We start from the raw sequence: 17055 nt of genomic DNA, 5'->3' as shown, positions 1-17055 counted from the left end.
TTTGATTCAAATTTTTCAGTTCTAAAATTGATTCTATCTTTGGTTCTATTCTGTTGTAGCCTAATAGGCCTATTTATATATATGAAAAATATGCCTATTAGGCTTAGGGTTTTATATTTAACCCACTTACATTTTAAAATACGGCAATTGCTGCTGTTTTGCACAATGTCCCCTTGCGCCATCTGGCGGTCATTTCGGGAACGACTTTGAAATGCGGCTGGTTTATTTTCGCCGCGGTGATTTCTGGCGCGGCGGTAATAGCTATTTTTTTACAGTCTATGGGTAATAGGCATTCTGGTTGTCCACCATCTGTGTATTACCAGAGTGATTTTTAATTTGAGGACAACTTTTTGTTGGTGATGGGGGTTATGTAACATCCTATGGAAGACAGTATGGAATGACAGTATGGAATGTTATAAAAACATGATTTGATTAGTATGGAAATGTAGATGTTTATTCATGTGGAACATAACTGCAAATTTGTATTACTACAGTATTATTATACTGCAGTGTGTGTATATATATATATATATATTTATTGTGTTTATTTATTTATATTTATATAATTGCAGTTGTGTTCCACATGAATAAACATCTGCATTTCCATACTAATCAAATCATGTTTATACTGTGTATATATATATATATATATATATACAGTACTGTGCAAAAGTCTTAGGCATTAATTGTAATAATCCAGTGAGATTTCTGTATGCACAAGGAGTCTGACAACAGCCAGGATGATCTGATCTCATCATCATCGAGTCCGTCTGTGATTACATGAAGAAACAGAAAAAACTGAGACAAACTAAATCCAGAAGAACTGCGGGAACGTCTCCAAGATGCTTGAAGAAACCTTCCTGCAAAGCTACAGTACTGTGAAAAGTACTGGCACTTGTGTTAAAATGCTGTAAAGTGAGAATGCTTTCAAAAATAAAATCACAAATTGAATTTATTTATGATTTAACTTCTATTAACTAATTCAAATCAATATATGGTATAACGACCCTTTGCGTTTAAAATGGCTTTTGTCCAGGTACACTTGCGCATAGTTTTTCAGGTAGCTTTGCAGGAAGGTTTCTTAACATGCCTAAGACTTTTGCACAGTACTAATATATATATATATATGATGTGTTGTGTTCCATGATTATCATCATGGAACACATAACACATATTTGTGTTACAAATATACACTCTAACCAAATCTGGACATTGCTTTCTGTTTCAGGTACTAACCAGTCTTACTAGAAACCGGTTTAAAATGGAGAACAGGCACTGATATCGTTCTAACACTCTGAAAGCTGCTTTGAGAAACCAGGAGACCTGCCAAATCAAATCCCTCTCGTCTTGATAATGTGATGTGTGGAACAAACTCTCGACTGGTCCATTATCTCCCACTGTCTCAGTGGAAGTCAGCAGTAACTCGCATCTAATCTCAGACTGATGAAGATCTGTATGTGTCTGTGTCTGTCCTCAACTTTTGCCTTAGTAGAGACACAAATACAGCAGCCCAGAGCTGAAGAGCTATCATACTGCCTATACACGCACTTTTATTAAACAAATGGCAATCATTATCGTCAGAATGCCCATGTGAGCCTTTCCCTCTTTGGTATACGCTGCTCTTGCTCTTTTGATAGAAATAGATGAAGATAAGTCTGGATTCCACTTAGACTTGTTTTTTATTGTAGTGTTTTCTATTCAAAGAATCTCATTATAGTATTTTGTTTTTTTATAGTGTTTTATTGAAGAAAAGAACTTTAGAGTCACTCAGATTTGCCACTTTGCAATCAATAATAAAACTGTGGCAGGTAAACGGCTGTAATGAGGATACACTGTGTACAGCAGTGAATGCTCTTTGTGTGACTGAACACATGCTGTCATCTGCGTTTACATTGGTTATTGCAGTCATTCTTGCACCACTAAAGCAAGTTTACAGGATTAAGATTTAACAATCAATGCGTCATTACATTATTCCACTGGATGCTTTATCAACAATGGCAGCTTGTACTGAAGCTACATTGCAACCTTTTGCTATTGTTCAGTGGTGTTCAGCAACGGTGATGGGATATACAGTATATACCGTACCTTAAACATTTGCTTTATAATTCCACAAACTCATTTCAGATTGACTGTTGACAGATAGCTGAAAGTAGTAACAAAATCTATTCAGCTGTTAAAATAACACTACTGTATGTGTTTGTATTTCCTTTTTTCCACTGTTGCTGTTATGAATATATAGATTTGTAGGTTAAATGTTTTTCTATTTTATTTCCAGTAGTGCAGGCTTGACTAACTTTTAACTTTGCCTTTTGCATTGTTTTATATAGGTCATTTACCAGCGCACAAACACTGCACTTGCTCTACCCTGTTATAATGGAGCTGCTCATCACTTGTCAAAGCTTGTCATGTATATTAAACCAGGCAATGCATTTAAAAACAAATGTCTGACTGCTTATTATTTAGAGACATTTCTCCCCCAGCCTTGACACATCATGGCATCTGGGTGCTAAAATATATTTCTTTTAAATTAAAACTCTAAAAAAAAAGCATGCAAGATTTTCAAAGCCATAGACAATCACATTTCTCAGACGATGTCATAGGTGCACTAACAATAGTGTAAAAATATGACCTTTTTTTTAGGATAATGCATTACTTGAAAGAACTTTGTCTTATAGCACTGATCATGTTTAAAGTATTTGCCATATAATCACAGTGAACAAATATCCTACAGTTACATAATATACATAGAATATGTAATGACGTTATTGAACAAATAGGGCGTGTTGTATTGTCAACAATTGGTCTTTGTCTCCCTCTGTAGTTCATGCCATGCAACTGCAGTTGACTGAAGTGGACGTTTTTCATAGTTATTCATTTTGTAATTAAAATGTAATGGAGTTCAATTCAATGTGCTGCATGAGTATGCTTGGGTCAGTCTTCAATTGGAGTAGCAAACTTGAGGCAGAATTTATTAAAAGTATTATCATTATGTTTTATTTACATTTTTCCAAGGAAGGCAGTAACAACATACCTACATGTAGCAGTTTCATTCAAAAATAGTGTCTTGGTTTTATAAACCAACTTTGGGAATGATGCTTGGTATACAAACATTTTTATTTATTTATTTAAAAGAAGTTTCAGTAGGCTACGCCATAGATAAATAGTATCTAAAATGGGGGCCGCCATCACGAAAGTTTAAAGATCACGGGACATTTTGGAAATACTAAATATCAAAATTTTGATTTAAAAAATTTGGACAATCTTATGAGCGTAAAACCATGGACACCACAGAAGAGTGACACATGAAATTTTCCGCTCTGCGCTATCCTGCCTCTGGACTGGAGCAGGCTTCATTCGCCCCAATGGAAAGCATATTTACACTCTCTAAATCGTTCCCTATCCCCTAGGCCTATATATTGCACTATACTGCAGGCTACTATTTGTGAACAACAAGTGACTGAATTTAGCCGCAGTTTCAGCATCTATTTATTATGTAGGGGGCTGGACACTTTAGATTCTAGAGAGCATTTTATTGGACCAAAAATCTGAGGAGAAGCTGAAGTGCAGAGTGATGTCATTAAAATCATTGATCCATATTGGCGGAAGTGAGACTGTAAGTTTTGCTTATATCTTCTAAATGCGAATTTTGTCTATGTTTTGGAGCACACTAGCTTATAGATAACAGTAAAGGTCAGTTTAAAGGTCAGTTTAAAGGTAAACAGACTAAGCAAAAATTAAATAAAATAAAGTAGACTTTGAGATGTAAGCACGTCCCAGCCGGGTTTGCAGCGTGTTTTTGTATTTGTTTGTGTTGTGAACTTTTGCAGCGCGTTTCCGTACTTGGTTGTGTTTTGAACTTTTGCAGCGCGTTTCTGTATTTGGTTGTGTTGTGAGTATTTGGAGCACACATGTGTTGTAATACTGATGAAGATGTTTTCCTAATTTGCAGGTGTTTTTTTTTCTATTTGCATGTGTTTTCTTCAGTTGCAGCGCGTTGAGCTCTCTTGGCCACCGTATAAAAGCCAAAAAAACTTCAGTTTTGATTTCATGGGGACTTTAAGGGGCGACATCCATTGTTGTACCAAACCCAACGTTGGGAGACAAAACTTTCTTAAAATATAATAAAATACGTATTTTTGACAGACTAATTTAATTATACATGTCAAATAAAATGTTTATTTTCAATATGAATTGTATAAAGCTCTATATAAATAAAGGAGACGACTTTATTTGGGTTAAAAATGTTGCAGTTACATCGCAGGATACCTCTTTAATGTATGGTTTAATGTATATGCAGATTTTGTCACACATGAATTGTCTCTAAATGAACTTAAATATGTATTTTAAAACAAAAAATTTACATTTTAACAGCACACAAATTGTTTCCCCCCTAATACAAATGTACGTTTTATGATTTATTGGTAGCCTATTTATAGCTAAATTTTCAAATGTTGCAAAGTGTCCAAAACATTTGGGCACTTTATAAACTGACAGGTGACAACTAGGCCTACAGACATATTTCTGCTATGAGTTCTTTGACCACAAGAGTGCAGTGCTTTTATTTTGATAACGACAAACAATACCACTGTAAAACATTGCGGGTAAGCGACTTCTCTCAATGATTTGTAGTGTTAAACGACGTTTAATGGATCAACAGTGACAGCAAAATTGCTATGTGAGGTGATGGTCCTGGAATATCACTCCAAAATCCATAGAAATAGACTTATTCCACACATACAGAGACTAATTAATGTGGCTGACATTTGCAAAGAGGTCCCGGGAGACAACATCTGAAAACAATTTGATTTAGGTTAATTTTCAGGTGCTGAAGGCAGGCGTCTCTTACCTCAGAGTAGTAGGCTACATTTTGATCCGTCTGCCTGTCAACATCCTTTGATGTCCTTCTGGGATTTCTTACGACAGTGCTGTGCTTCTGAGTGCGCCTCTTAAATTAAAAATGATTCTTTGTTTTGTCTGGTAATTGCCTCTCAAAATTCAGAGATTAGGGGCAGAAGAAAGGCAAATAGAGTCCCGCTGATTAAAGTGCTCTCAGAACATTCCTTACAAAGCGCAAATCCCCCACTGAACTCATTTTAGTACCCTGCGCGGTGGAATGTATTTTCAACTCGGAGATCTGTAAGATTGAATAATGGTAGAGAATAAAAAGGAGGCAGAAATCTATTCCTTAAAGTTGAGAAGACCAAAAAATGACCAAAAAATCAAAGAAGGGGCGTGGATGATCTGATGCAGCACAGCAGGCCAGAGGAGAAACCTACACACTTCAGTGAGTTCACTCTGATTTTATTCGACTCTCAATCACCTAAATAACTTTTTGGACTGTTTGTTGTACAATAAACTGTGATAGGAAAAGAAAGATAGATGTAGCCTACATTTTATCGACAGTGAGGTCAGGATGAAAGAACAGAGTTTGCTTCAAGAATAACAAATGATTAGCCTATGACTTTCAGGCTTAGAAATATGCAACACACACACTGATATTTATAGGGGAGACAAGGTGTTGTATATGGGGTCAGTACCGTCAGTTTGACAATTCAGAAAAGAGCTGTGGTAACAATTATTAAAATATTTTTTTGCCAAACACTAAATGTTTTGTAGAGTTATTTCATTTGCATAATCTAAAGTAGCTATTTCTCTAGTTTAATTTGATGCTTTGCATTCATGCTAACTTCAAACCCACATGCTAAAACAGTTAGCTATGTTATGGCTGTTTGGGGTGGGGATAGTTTTAACAGTTCATTTAAAATGTTACAACCCCTTATGATGATTCCAGTTATCAATCACATCCGCTGTTAAGACAAAATCACGTGATTTTTTTTGTTGCACATTGAGGGATTTATGTGGTAGGCTAAATATGTTTCCTTAATAGTTTATGCGCATGTCTTCTTATCGGATAAAAACATTATCAGCCTCATTGAGCACATTTTGTTCACATTTTTAGAATTTATGCGCATCTTGTCATTTCCAGCATATGTGATATTGCAAAATTCACATAAAATTAGGTGGGTGGCAGCATAGCCAGTGACTGAATGAGACAGGAATACAGTAGAGAAACAAACACACACAGCAGTTCTTTTAGTACTAGATTTAAAGTCTTAATAGAAATACAATAAAAAAAAAGTGTTACTTTAAATGATTCAAAACAAATTATTCTTTGTTCTTCAATACCATTCTTGCGTAAATTTAGATTGTGTGCATCCTATTTCTCTGATTGTTACATCTATTTCCCAGCCTGTGTTACAAATCACCCCAGTAGTGGGGAAGGTTATAACAACGGAACTCTTTGTGTTTGACATTAACTCACACAATCTGTGAATCAAGTGAGTTTTATTTGTTGGAGACAAATATGGCTACCATGTATCAAAGTTTAAGAGATCTAGCACAAACAACCACGGAGTTACCGATGCTCAATCAAAAGGTGTTACTTTCATCCCCGGTCTCCCCTACAGGTACTTCAAAATCAAATATATTTTTTTTTATTAATTAACAGCAAAAGGAACTTAATCTAAATATTAAACACTTTTCCGTCAATTTATAACTTCAATAAAAAGTGAATTACCGAGGGCCTGTGGTCAATGTCAGGTCTTCCGCAGCAAGACAATGGGCTTCTAGACTTCAGAGTAATTGGAGCTCAACGTCATGGTGACTGCCCTTGGGCCTCACTTTTACATAAGCTTAAATTACCGTAATGCAGTCATGTACCAGTGCCCAGCATGTTGTCATCGCAAACCATAAAACGAAAAATAATACATTCATCACTAAAACACATCTCTGCTTCTCACGCAAACAGACTGTTCTGAGAGAAAGCTGAATTCAGTTTACAGCCTCAGGAGTGAATTGATCTAATTTAAATCTACACTAATGAGAATATTGCTGTGAGAGACGAGAGAGTTATTCTTGCTTTACGTTTTCATTTTAAACCTCCTTCCACAGAATTGCATAGTTAATATGGAATCTGTCAGATCCTTTTAGAAATGCTTTTCACTCGGATGTTCCACTAGGATGCTCTGCCATTACTGTTCCACACTCTAATAATTTCACAGATAGTTAGTAACGGTCTCTCATACTGTCCTCTGCTTGTGCACAAAGATAATTTTCAGGCTTTGTTGTGAAACTCTGTTTTTTTTAAATGAGGGGCATCGTGAGCGGCTTGCTTATCCAGCCACAGTGGCGAATTTTTCTATTTGTGGCACTGTCACTTGCTTTCACCCCTATATGAGCATGTTCCGCATACTAACATCTCAGAGTGGAAAAACAACAATGTTCTGAGCAATGTTTCTCTGTTTCTGTGGACGTAGTTTGCGACTCTGGAATACCTTTGGAATTGGTTGGTCTGCACAGTAATTGTATATGTAAATGGTTTTGTCGCAAGGCAATGGTGAAATCACTGGCTCAAAACGTTAGAAAGCAGGAATCCACAAACATGAACACACACACACACACTGATATCAACATGTCAGGCTCTGGCTTTCTCTAATTTATTTCATCTGTATTTAAAATCCAGGCCAGTGTTGCCTTAAACAAAAAGAGCATTAACAACCCAGGCCGCATTGCTAATGAGTGTCGCAGAATCAGCGTGGACTACAGCACATGGTGACGTATGTGCTCTATTGTTAGTGTAATGAACACCTGGACATCAGTGTAGTGCTAAATCAGACACAGAGATGTAGCAGCTACTCTTCAGTTCTGCAGTGAAGCACAAGATGCTTCCCTTTTTAAAAATGAATTCTTTGTAGTTACGAAAGCTGTGAAACATAATCAGCACAGTGATTTTAGCTCACACTTAAAGGGATGGTTCACCTCATAATACATTTTTTACTCATCATTTACTCACCCTTATGCTACTGTACCCCCGATGTATATGACTTTCGTTCTTCAGATAAACACGAATGAAGATTTTTAAGAAAATAATCCATCAAGGTGAATCCATAATGCAAGCGAATTGATGAAAGTCATATACATCGGAAATGGCATAAGGGTGAGTAAATTTAAATTTTTGGGCGAACTATCTCTAAGTTTAGCACCATGCACAACAGAAAGATGTTTAAACCCCAAAAATGTCTTCCGTAGTGCACCATTATTATGCCTCTTTGTTCTCTTTCTGATGACTATACTGAAAATGCGGTTTCAAAATGACGGTAAAAAGGTAGAAGTAGTTAGGAAGCCTGTTTGAAAACGGTCATTATTTTAGCAGTTTTGTTTGGTGTCACCAGTATCACAGCAATTGCACAGACCAGCCTTGTATGGATTTGACCAAAAAAGGCAAATACTTTTCCTTCATTAAAGACTAACTTACAACAACACAGAACAAATTTGTTGGAAATTTCATCAGCCACATTCAAAATCATAAGAACACCCTTCTCCCATTAAACTACACAGCAACGGAGACCGCAGGAGCATGTGCATAATTTATCATGCCAGAATTTCATTAAGTGCAATGATTAAAAATAAGAAGCTCTCCTTGAGGGACATTGATATAGCTCTTGATTACAAATTTCCATTAATTGCTGCTAAGGTATATTTCATTAAGATCATTCAGTGGAGGCAGTGGTCAGTATGCGGTCCATTCTGAAGGACCAATTAAAATCCATAAAAAGGTTATGAAACTTTCAGACAGTTACGTCTTCAGTTTCACAGACAAGCAGCTGATATCACAGCAGGAGTGAAAGTTCTAAAGGTTCCTTCTTTGATGTTTATTTTATTATACTTCATGTAGAGCCTAGTGGTCCCCAATAATCTAAATCTATCAAATCCAACTCAGATATCCTGATATTAGATTTCCTAATTTTTCTTGTCTTTTCTTTTTTCATGTGCAAAAAGTGATTTGTAATGTATGTAGTGCACTAAATAGTGTGAATATGTATACACTACTGTTAAAAAGTTTGGGGTTGGTAAGATTTTTTTTGTTTTTGAAAGAAGTATCTTATGCTCACCAAGGCTAGATGTATTGGATCAAAAATACAGTAAAAACAGTAATATTGTGAAATATTATTACAATGAAAAATAAGTATAAATATATATTGACCGTTGAAAACTAGTTGAAAAAATAATTTGAGCAGTTTTGTATAAGTAAGCAGTATATATATATAAACTGCTTACTAGCTTCATTTAAAAAGAGCTTTCAAAACTGCAGTGGGATTAAAGCAGTTGCTTATATATATATATATATATGTGCACATGAAAACTACTCAATTACTAATCAAATATATGAGCATGTCAGCGGTGAAGAGGAAAATAATGATCACATCTGTCAACACTAGCTGGCTTTAGTGTGTCTTTGAAGTGCTGCTCTGTGCAGTGCTCTCATTTATTGGGGTTGTCATCCAAATGGCATGCAAAATTGTGAAAAATGCGTTTTTAAGAGGACAAGATGTCCAAACCAAGAGCTCGCATTATCACTTCTCAGCTTATCTTAAGCATTTTACATCAGTTTGTGTAAGGACCACTAACTGTCGAGGACATTGGCTCTTTTTGGGGGCTGTGAACACTCTGTGAAAGACTGAGTCTTATCCTCACAGTATAATCAATGACAGTGAAGAGGCTGGGACAGATTGTTACATCTGCTGATGACTGAAGTTTTTATCTTTTGGATGACAGGTATCAACTATTGGCTTTTCATGGCACAAACTGAATCTGTTTACAGCAGAGCAGGTTTTGAACCTGGTTCAGCATAATAGGGCAATTACAATAAACATTATCTGTGCACATTTAATTTGTGTGCAATCATGTTATCCTGTTGTAGAAATAATACAATCAATTGCTCATTTCTGGCAGTAAATTGGGTGTCACTTTTCATGCTTGAACCTCCTACTGCATGAGGCAGACTTTGTTTCTGCTCTTTAAAAGTAATGTAACCCTATAGATGTTTGTTTTTGATTTGTGATTTATCTTCACTCTTTTGGTGTCACCAAACCTTAAGGTTCCCAGTCATGTAAGGAAGGATAAAAACACAAAATAACATGATAAGCCATGCTTGTTTTCTTTCTCATGGCCTGATGTGGCACTTTTTCTGATAGAACTGAAATAATGTTTGCTTTTGTAAATCACCTGTTGAGCGTTTTTATGATTATTGCACTGATGACTCAGTAAACATCATTTGTCACAATAAGGTGTCTTGACAATTTAGATTTATCATTTTTATCCACATGGTTTTGCTCTCAGACAGTGTTTTCTAGCATATGGCTCTAGAATTACAATGCAGAGCCATCCAAACGCCATATAAATTACTAAAGAAGGAGAAAACAAAAATGTAAAGTAGTCTAATTATTAGCATTTCAGCAAAAGAACATTCTCTCCTCCAGGACTTTTTACCACATTCACGCCACAAAAACCAAATCCTTGCAGAGACAGAATAAAAACATCTACATATATTATAACTGCCTCTGAATCTCACTAAATACATAAACCAAAATGAGTCAGTTTAAGAGAAACTTACTTTGACTAGTGAATGTGAAACCAGTTTTCTCTTTGAAAGGATCAGTGTTGAGAGATTAACTTTGACTAGCATGAAAATGTTGGATTTCAATCCATTCAAACGAGTACAAACAATTTAAACACTTGGCAGGGGTCCTTTTGCTTTGCCTTCGATTCCCTTGTGGGGCAGAACTAAGTAGTTTTGGATATTGGCAGGGAGGAAAATATTCTTAAGCTTCCCGAGCAATGGTTCAACACTGGTTTTAACCTTTCCGTCCTAGCTTTTTACAGTCGCCCAGTTGCAGGTTTAGCAGAGCAGGCGATTTTTCCCTGCTCAGTATGAACTCAATCATGCGCCTGAGCTCTATTTGTAGCACTGGAACAGGAACAGATAGAATTAATCAAGGACAGAAATCATTGTATAATAACCAAAAGTGGCATTCAGTTTCCACAAAACTTGCCTTGTCTTGGAAAAATCTGACAGCATACTATAAATCAAGGTTGTCCCATACCAGCCCATACAGTATGTGTATTCAGTGAGCTATTGAATTTGCATTGGATTATTTAATATATTTCAAAAAAGTGAACAAGGATCAAGCACCCTCTGAAGAAAGGTTATTCCTGTTTCAGAGCTGAAGTCCTGTAATTGCTTCAGCGAGGTATTATGAGATAAGATTCCATCTGAGGATGTGACCTTTGGTTCCATCAAACATTCAGTCAGTCACCTTGTGCTCAAATACCTCTAATTAGACCAAAGTGCTCTAAATATCATCACACTGGATATCCTAGCCCAAAATGTACTCTCAATTTGTTGCTAACTTGTGCATTTGGAGGAATTACAAAAATCCCCTGAGTATATGAGTTACAGTCATGCATATGCGGACATAAAGTGATACTGAAATGTTATACAGTAGTTTAAGGGGTCAAGCGGGCTGGTTACCCTCTACTGGTAGATGTTGTAATTGCTTCTTTCTCCACTGGCGGCCATTCAATGTTTCAATTTCTGATGAAGTACACATTTTTGCAAGCAACATTTTTATTTGCAAATATTCCTTTTAACAGATATTTCACCAGGTGCTGATTTCACATTTTGCGTACTTCTGGACGGCTACTACAGATAAATGGATAGCTTTTTCTAGGTATTGTAGACCTACTTTAAATGGGTAGAGACATGAGATATCATATTTGCTTTGACCTTTGATATATAAGAGGTCGTTGTACCATTAAAACATCCTGCAAGTTTCATAGTTTCAAATATCCTCCTCATTATAAACAAAGCATTTATTAAATCGAGCTCTAAAACAGCTCATTTGGATATTGTGAGATTTGTGACGTCACTTCTGTGACTTCTTCAAGAGCAAGACATCAATGAATCATCGCACCATTTTCTTTCACCAGATGCGAGCATCATGTCACGTCGCATTATGTCAAAAGCAAATTGAACTAATTTTAATCACTGATGCTGTCTACACTGGATACACAGATGCGCGTTCAGTTTCTGACATACTCCACGCAATTGAGTCTGTCAACAACAGGACACAGGGTTTAGAATGAGGGTTGAAAATAATTGTTTTTCTGCATGCGTGTGTGTGTGTGTGTGAAAACGTTATTTATATTATAAGTGAACCTCAAGCAACGGAAGTCCATGTCATGACCCCTTTAACAATTACACTGTAAAAAGGTCAGGAAGAAATTGACATAAATAAGATACTTCAAAGTGTCTTCATGTCATCATGCCACATCAACCATAATGTCAAGACACATAACTGATCCCCAGACCTAAAAAAAAGGTCCTTAAGTCCTTCTTGAACACCAATATGTTAAACAAGATCTTAACTGCCTGGCCTTTCTACGACACAGCTGAGTTGATGCTTTCTGCCCTGCTCTTCACAGCAGTTCATTTCACTATTCAATAATTACTGGGTTCATTGAACTATGAAAACAGCGTTTGATGAATACATCACGGCACACAGCGCCTTCATCTGCCTCCCAATTACACATGCTGGGACATTAAGTGTTGAACACGCCCCGCTTTCACAACGCTAAAGTTCATGGTGATCCCAAACTGCCCTCTCACTCCCATCTGCCAGTATCCCACTTATATGTTCTAAATGTGCAACACTCCTGCCAGACTTCACCGATGTGTATGAAAGCAGGTTGAGTACCAGTATCATTGACTGGTCCCCCCACCCCCCTCCAAAGTCTTTATTCAGTACCTTTTGCAATCTTGCTTTTAAATGTCTTTTTTTAAATTGGTCCGGAAAAAAACTCCAAATGGCAATAGGTAAGAAAGTCCATTTTATGGATGCCTCCTAAAGCACTTTGTCCATGCAATTAATAAAAACTTGAATGTATCTGCTTGAATGCCTGAATTATACGGAGCCCCATGATGGGAAAAATATGAGATGGGAGGAAAAAAATATGTATTTCAATGCTTTTATGTAGTGTTGGGGTTAACGCATTACAAGTAATGTAAGTTACGTAATCAGATTACATTTTCAAGTAAAGTAATGCATTACTTTTAAATTTACAAGACAATATCTGTTACTTTTTTTCAAATAAGTAAAGCAAGTTACTTTGTCTTCCCATTTATTGACTGACACCTCTCAGTCCCCATGTTGAGGGAAATCAGGAGTGAGGATCAGAGGCGTTGTGTGTGCTGTGTAAACATGATGGTTATAGTAGTTCTAGACTAAATGTGAGCATGCATTTGCTTGTTTCACTTGCACAAAAACAGATTCGGTCTGAGTCATAACTCAGAATTTAATTAAAAGTGAAATAATACAAATATACTTTATGTAATTAATCTAACTTTATTAGCCAATGTCTTTCCTGCTGACCTTCGTTGAAACAATTCAACCATACCATACCAATGAATTTGCATTTCCTTCAGCCTGAGGCTTATTCATTTCCGTTTTGATGGGAAAGGGCCTTTACGTTTGCCCAATTATTTTTCGTTATTAAAAAACAAACTAGCAAGCCCAGCCCTGGTGACAAAAAGTAGCGCAAAAGTAATGTAACGCATTACTTTCCATAAAAAGTAACTAACTCACTCAATTAGTAACTTTTTGGGGGAGTAACTTTCCCCAACACTGCTTTTGCGTTCTTCGGCAAACTATTGCGCTCCAAATTTGGCATTTGCTCACAAAAGCACTTAAATAGTTTTTCCATGACAAAAGTTTCTCAGAGAGAACGCAAAAGCATTGAAATATCAATTGTCCTCCCATCTAATTTTTTAACTATCAACCATGTTACTTTATGGAGTACGTAGAATTGTGCAAAGGAAGTGTTTTCCTCCAAAGAAATCGGAAATAATTTAATGCGGTATGTGATGATCTCTGTCGAACCGGGGGGTGTACGGGTTATAAAATGACTCACATTTACATTTATTCATTTAAGCGACTTACAATTGCTATATATGTCAGAGGTCGCACGCCTCTGGAGCGACTAGGGGTTAAGTGTCTTGCTCAGGGACACATTGGTGTCTCACAGTGGATTCGAACCCGGGTCTCTCACAACAAAGGCATGTGTCTTATCCATTGCGCCACCACCCCTATTGGAAATTAGTCATTTTTTTGCAGAGTGCAAATGGTAAATGCTGGAGAGCTTTTGGACTAAACAGAATTTTTGTAGTACAGTGACTTAAAGGAAAATTTCCTGTAGTACAGGAAAAAAGTATTTCCTCGTGACAAGTAAAGAATTTTTTTTCAGGAAAACAAGCAGTATATGATTAATCTCATATTGTTGTTTTTCAAAAGCAACCTTGAAAGTTTTCTCCTATTCTGTCAAAAACGAAATATCTATGTCAGCAGTTCTCCTGCTGACACACAAACCATTAAACGCTCTGTGGGGTGCTGAGAAAGAGAAAATAATTTAATGTATGGGAAGTGTTATTCAATAGAGCAGTCTGTCTGATTTGTTATAAAAATGGATGACAACACTTGTCAGTCACCCATACCCAACCGGTGGAGGGGAATAGTGAGTCAGTCAGTTGTGAATTTTTTTAATGACATTCTAGGAGCAGGTTGAATTTTACATTGCGGCAGAGATGGAGTTTTCAGACTTACTCAGATAAATTGTCAATGTCAGAACAGAAACATCACTTTGAGCCTGCTTTATCACACTCACCCCATTTGCATGCGTTAATGTTCCTCTATCAATAGGAAAAAATAAGACATTCAGGTGGATCTAGATAAAAAGTCTCAAACTAATGAGGAAATAATCAATATTATACATGCTTTGCATTTTCTTGATCAGCCCATCCCCATCTTTGTTTTTCAAGTGCTTTGCTGCCTTCATTCTTGCATATCAGTGAAAAGAAGGATAAGGCTCGTAAGTGTTTCCTCGGCACAGTTTTTATCTAACTCTTACTTATCGTTTAGCAGCAGCAGGCTCACAGCCTTGACAGCACAGCACAGCTTAACAGGCTTAAAAAGGCAGATGCACGGTCAGAGCCAGATCACCACGTTCTGGGTCAAAGACCTGGATGTGATGAGGGAGATCTGGGATGACTGGCAGATGTTCTCTTATCAAAAACTCAGCCATGATCTCCCTCTGAAAGCCATCCTTAGCAAATTAATGCTGTTTAGTCTGGGATGAGAGAACATAATAAGGAATATGGATGGATTTGGTTAATGAATAACTTATTATTGATTGATTGTTTAAAGTTGCAGGGATATTTGAGAAAAGCATGTACTGTAGATCAGATCATCAAGGCAGTCTCAAAAAAAGAAACACCACTTGTGTATTTTTGCATTCCACTGTGCTGCTTATCCATTGTCTTTCTAGGTAAACACGCGCTATAAGCAGACGTCTTTGACAGTTGCACATTTAGCCCATGTTTTGTGTTTTTAAATGCAAAAGCATTTTCTGTGTGAATGGCTGTACCATATACTCATATTCTATTCATATCATGCAGACACGGTAAGTTCAAGTTGCTGCTCTCACAAAATGTCATTTTGCCTTTAAAATGTGAGATGAAAGACAATGGAATAAAAGAAAATAAGCACGGTCCAAAGATGCACTTTTTCAAAGTTGAACTTTTAACTTAAAGGTGCAGTAAGCGATTTTTGAGAAACACTGATGATATTTGAAACCAACCCAAACAAACCCACCCCTCCCTTCATTGCTCCGCCCCCAAAATGCACAAACACGAAATGCAAGAGTGGATGTCTCTTTATCATAGCTGAAGCAAAGCAAAATAATGCAACAAGGAAGAACAAAAAATGAGCATACAGTACACAAGAGTATATTCAAGCAAGAGTTTATTGTAAGTCGCCAGCAGCACACAAGCTCCAGACAAACAATGTCACTCAAAACTATCCTATTACTATAGCTAACATTACAATAACAGCATATCTCAGTTCTGTGAAACATAGCAAAGCCAACATTACTCACGTATGCAGCAGAAACAACGCAACCTCGGCGTCTGATTCCAGGCCTTCCCGCTTGGGTTTCTCCAGCACTGGAATGCTTTTCTAATATTAATGCAGGTCCTAAAGCTCTTGCCTAATCATAACCCTTCTTTTTCCAGTGATATTCCTCTAAGTGTTTCTCTTTTGTAATGTCTCTCAGTCTCAGCCATTTTTCTTTCTACAGTCTTTATTAAAATCTCCCTCTTGTTCCCTCTCTCTCCTCCACCATCCGAGTGTATTTACGCCCCCTACTGCTGACTGGCTACAAGAGTAATGTGGTGCTTGATCTGATCCACTTTCAACAACATTTCTCGGAAATCGCACTTTTCCCAATTAATTTTTTGTTGTTGTGAACCAGCCATTGAATTTTGCACATCTCCAATCAACATAGTAGTGATTCATTCTGAGTGAATCTGTGTTTTGGAATGAGTTGGTTGAGTGGATGATTTAAATGACTGACTCATAAAAGAATAAAAGACAGTCACTTGCTGCCATTTAGCCTATAGATATATCTCTATATAAAATCACTATGGTTGTGTCACGGGGCAGTGTGTATAAACACGAAGATAATGAAGGCAATAAGGTGATATTTAATAAATCCAATGGGTAACCCAAACAAACAGAGCTACACACAACATATCCACAATAGACAATACCGGACACTGAACTGAAACAGAACGGAACATATATGTACAGGTGATAATGATAGTGATTGATAAGTGCACAGCTGAACATAATTCGTGGCCGTGACGACAAATGAGTGACAATGACGAAACATAATGAGTCCACACTAACGTGATTGTGACAGTGTGTGTGTGTGTGTGTGTGTGTGTGGCTACATTATTATAGATATTTGTGATATATATATTTTTATTTTAACTCAAAAGGTTTAGCCATGGGTATAGAATAATCTTACACAAGTTGTATAATATAGTACTGTATATTTAATATGGCACCATTTAAAACACAATGAGCACAAGAGTGACGTTTTGAAGGTTACAAGTTGATGTTTCCATGATGCTAATTAATTAAAAAATTCTCAAGGTAAAAGTAATCTTTAATGCATTTTTTAAAATTCATTATAAACTTTTAATAGATAACTCGATTCACATTAAAATATAATATAAATTCCCTCAGCTATCAGATAGTCCATCACCAGGTAAATCAGTGAATGGGAAAAGACAAGAAAAAAATAAAATTAAATCAATTT

General features: G+C 36.6%; 2 protein-coding genes across 4 annotated transcripts in view; both read left to right on the top strand.

Annotated features, from left to right (window-relative positions):
• The window catches only part of scn3b (sodium channel, voltage-gated, type III, beta), a 30360-nt gene extending 27919 nt beyond the window's left edge, over nucleotides 1-2441 (top strand). For all 3 annotated transcript variants that reach the window (XM_082179649.1, XM_082179648.1, XM_082179650.1), the window contains one exon: nucleotides 1229-2441. In XM_082179649.1, the coding sequence (XP_082035775.1) occupies nucleotides 1229-1235 (7 nt within the window). In that variant the 3' untranslated portion in view covers nucleotides 1236-2441. The remainder of the gene's footprint in view (nucleotides 1-1228) is intronic.
• A 2804-nt stretch (nucleotides 2442-5245) lies between these two features.
• Nucleotides 5246-17055, top strand: part of drd2a (dopamine receptor D2a) — a 41699-nt gene continuing 29889 nt past the window's right edge. The window contains exon 1 of the mRNA XM_082179636.1: nucleotides 5246-5284. The gene's annotated coding sequence lies outside the window, so the exon portion shown is untranslated. The remainder of the gene's footprint in view (nucleotides 5285-17055) is intronic.

This window comes from Leuciscus leuciscus (assembly GCF_965113295.1).
Source record: "Leuciscus leuciscus genome assembly, chromosome: 9".
Lineage (NCBI taxonomy): Eukaryota > Metazoa > Chordata > Actinopteri > Cypriniformes > Leuciscidae > Leuciscus > Leuciscus leuciscus.
Note: the sequence above shows the minus strand (reverse complement) of the source record. Positions and strands in the feature narration are given on the sequence as shown.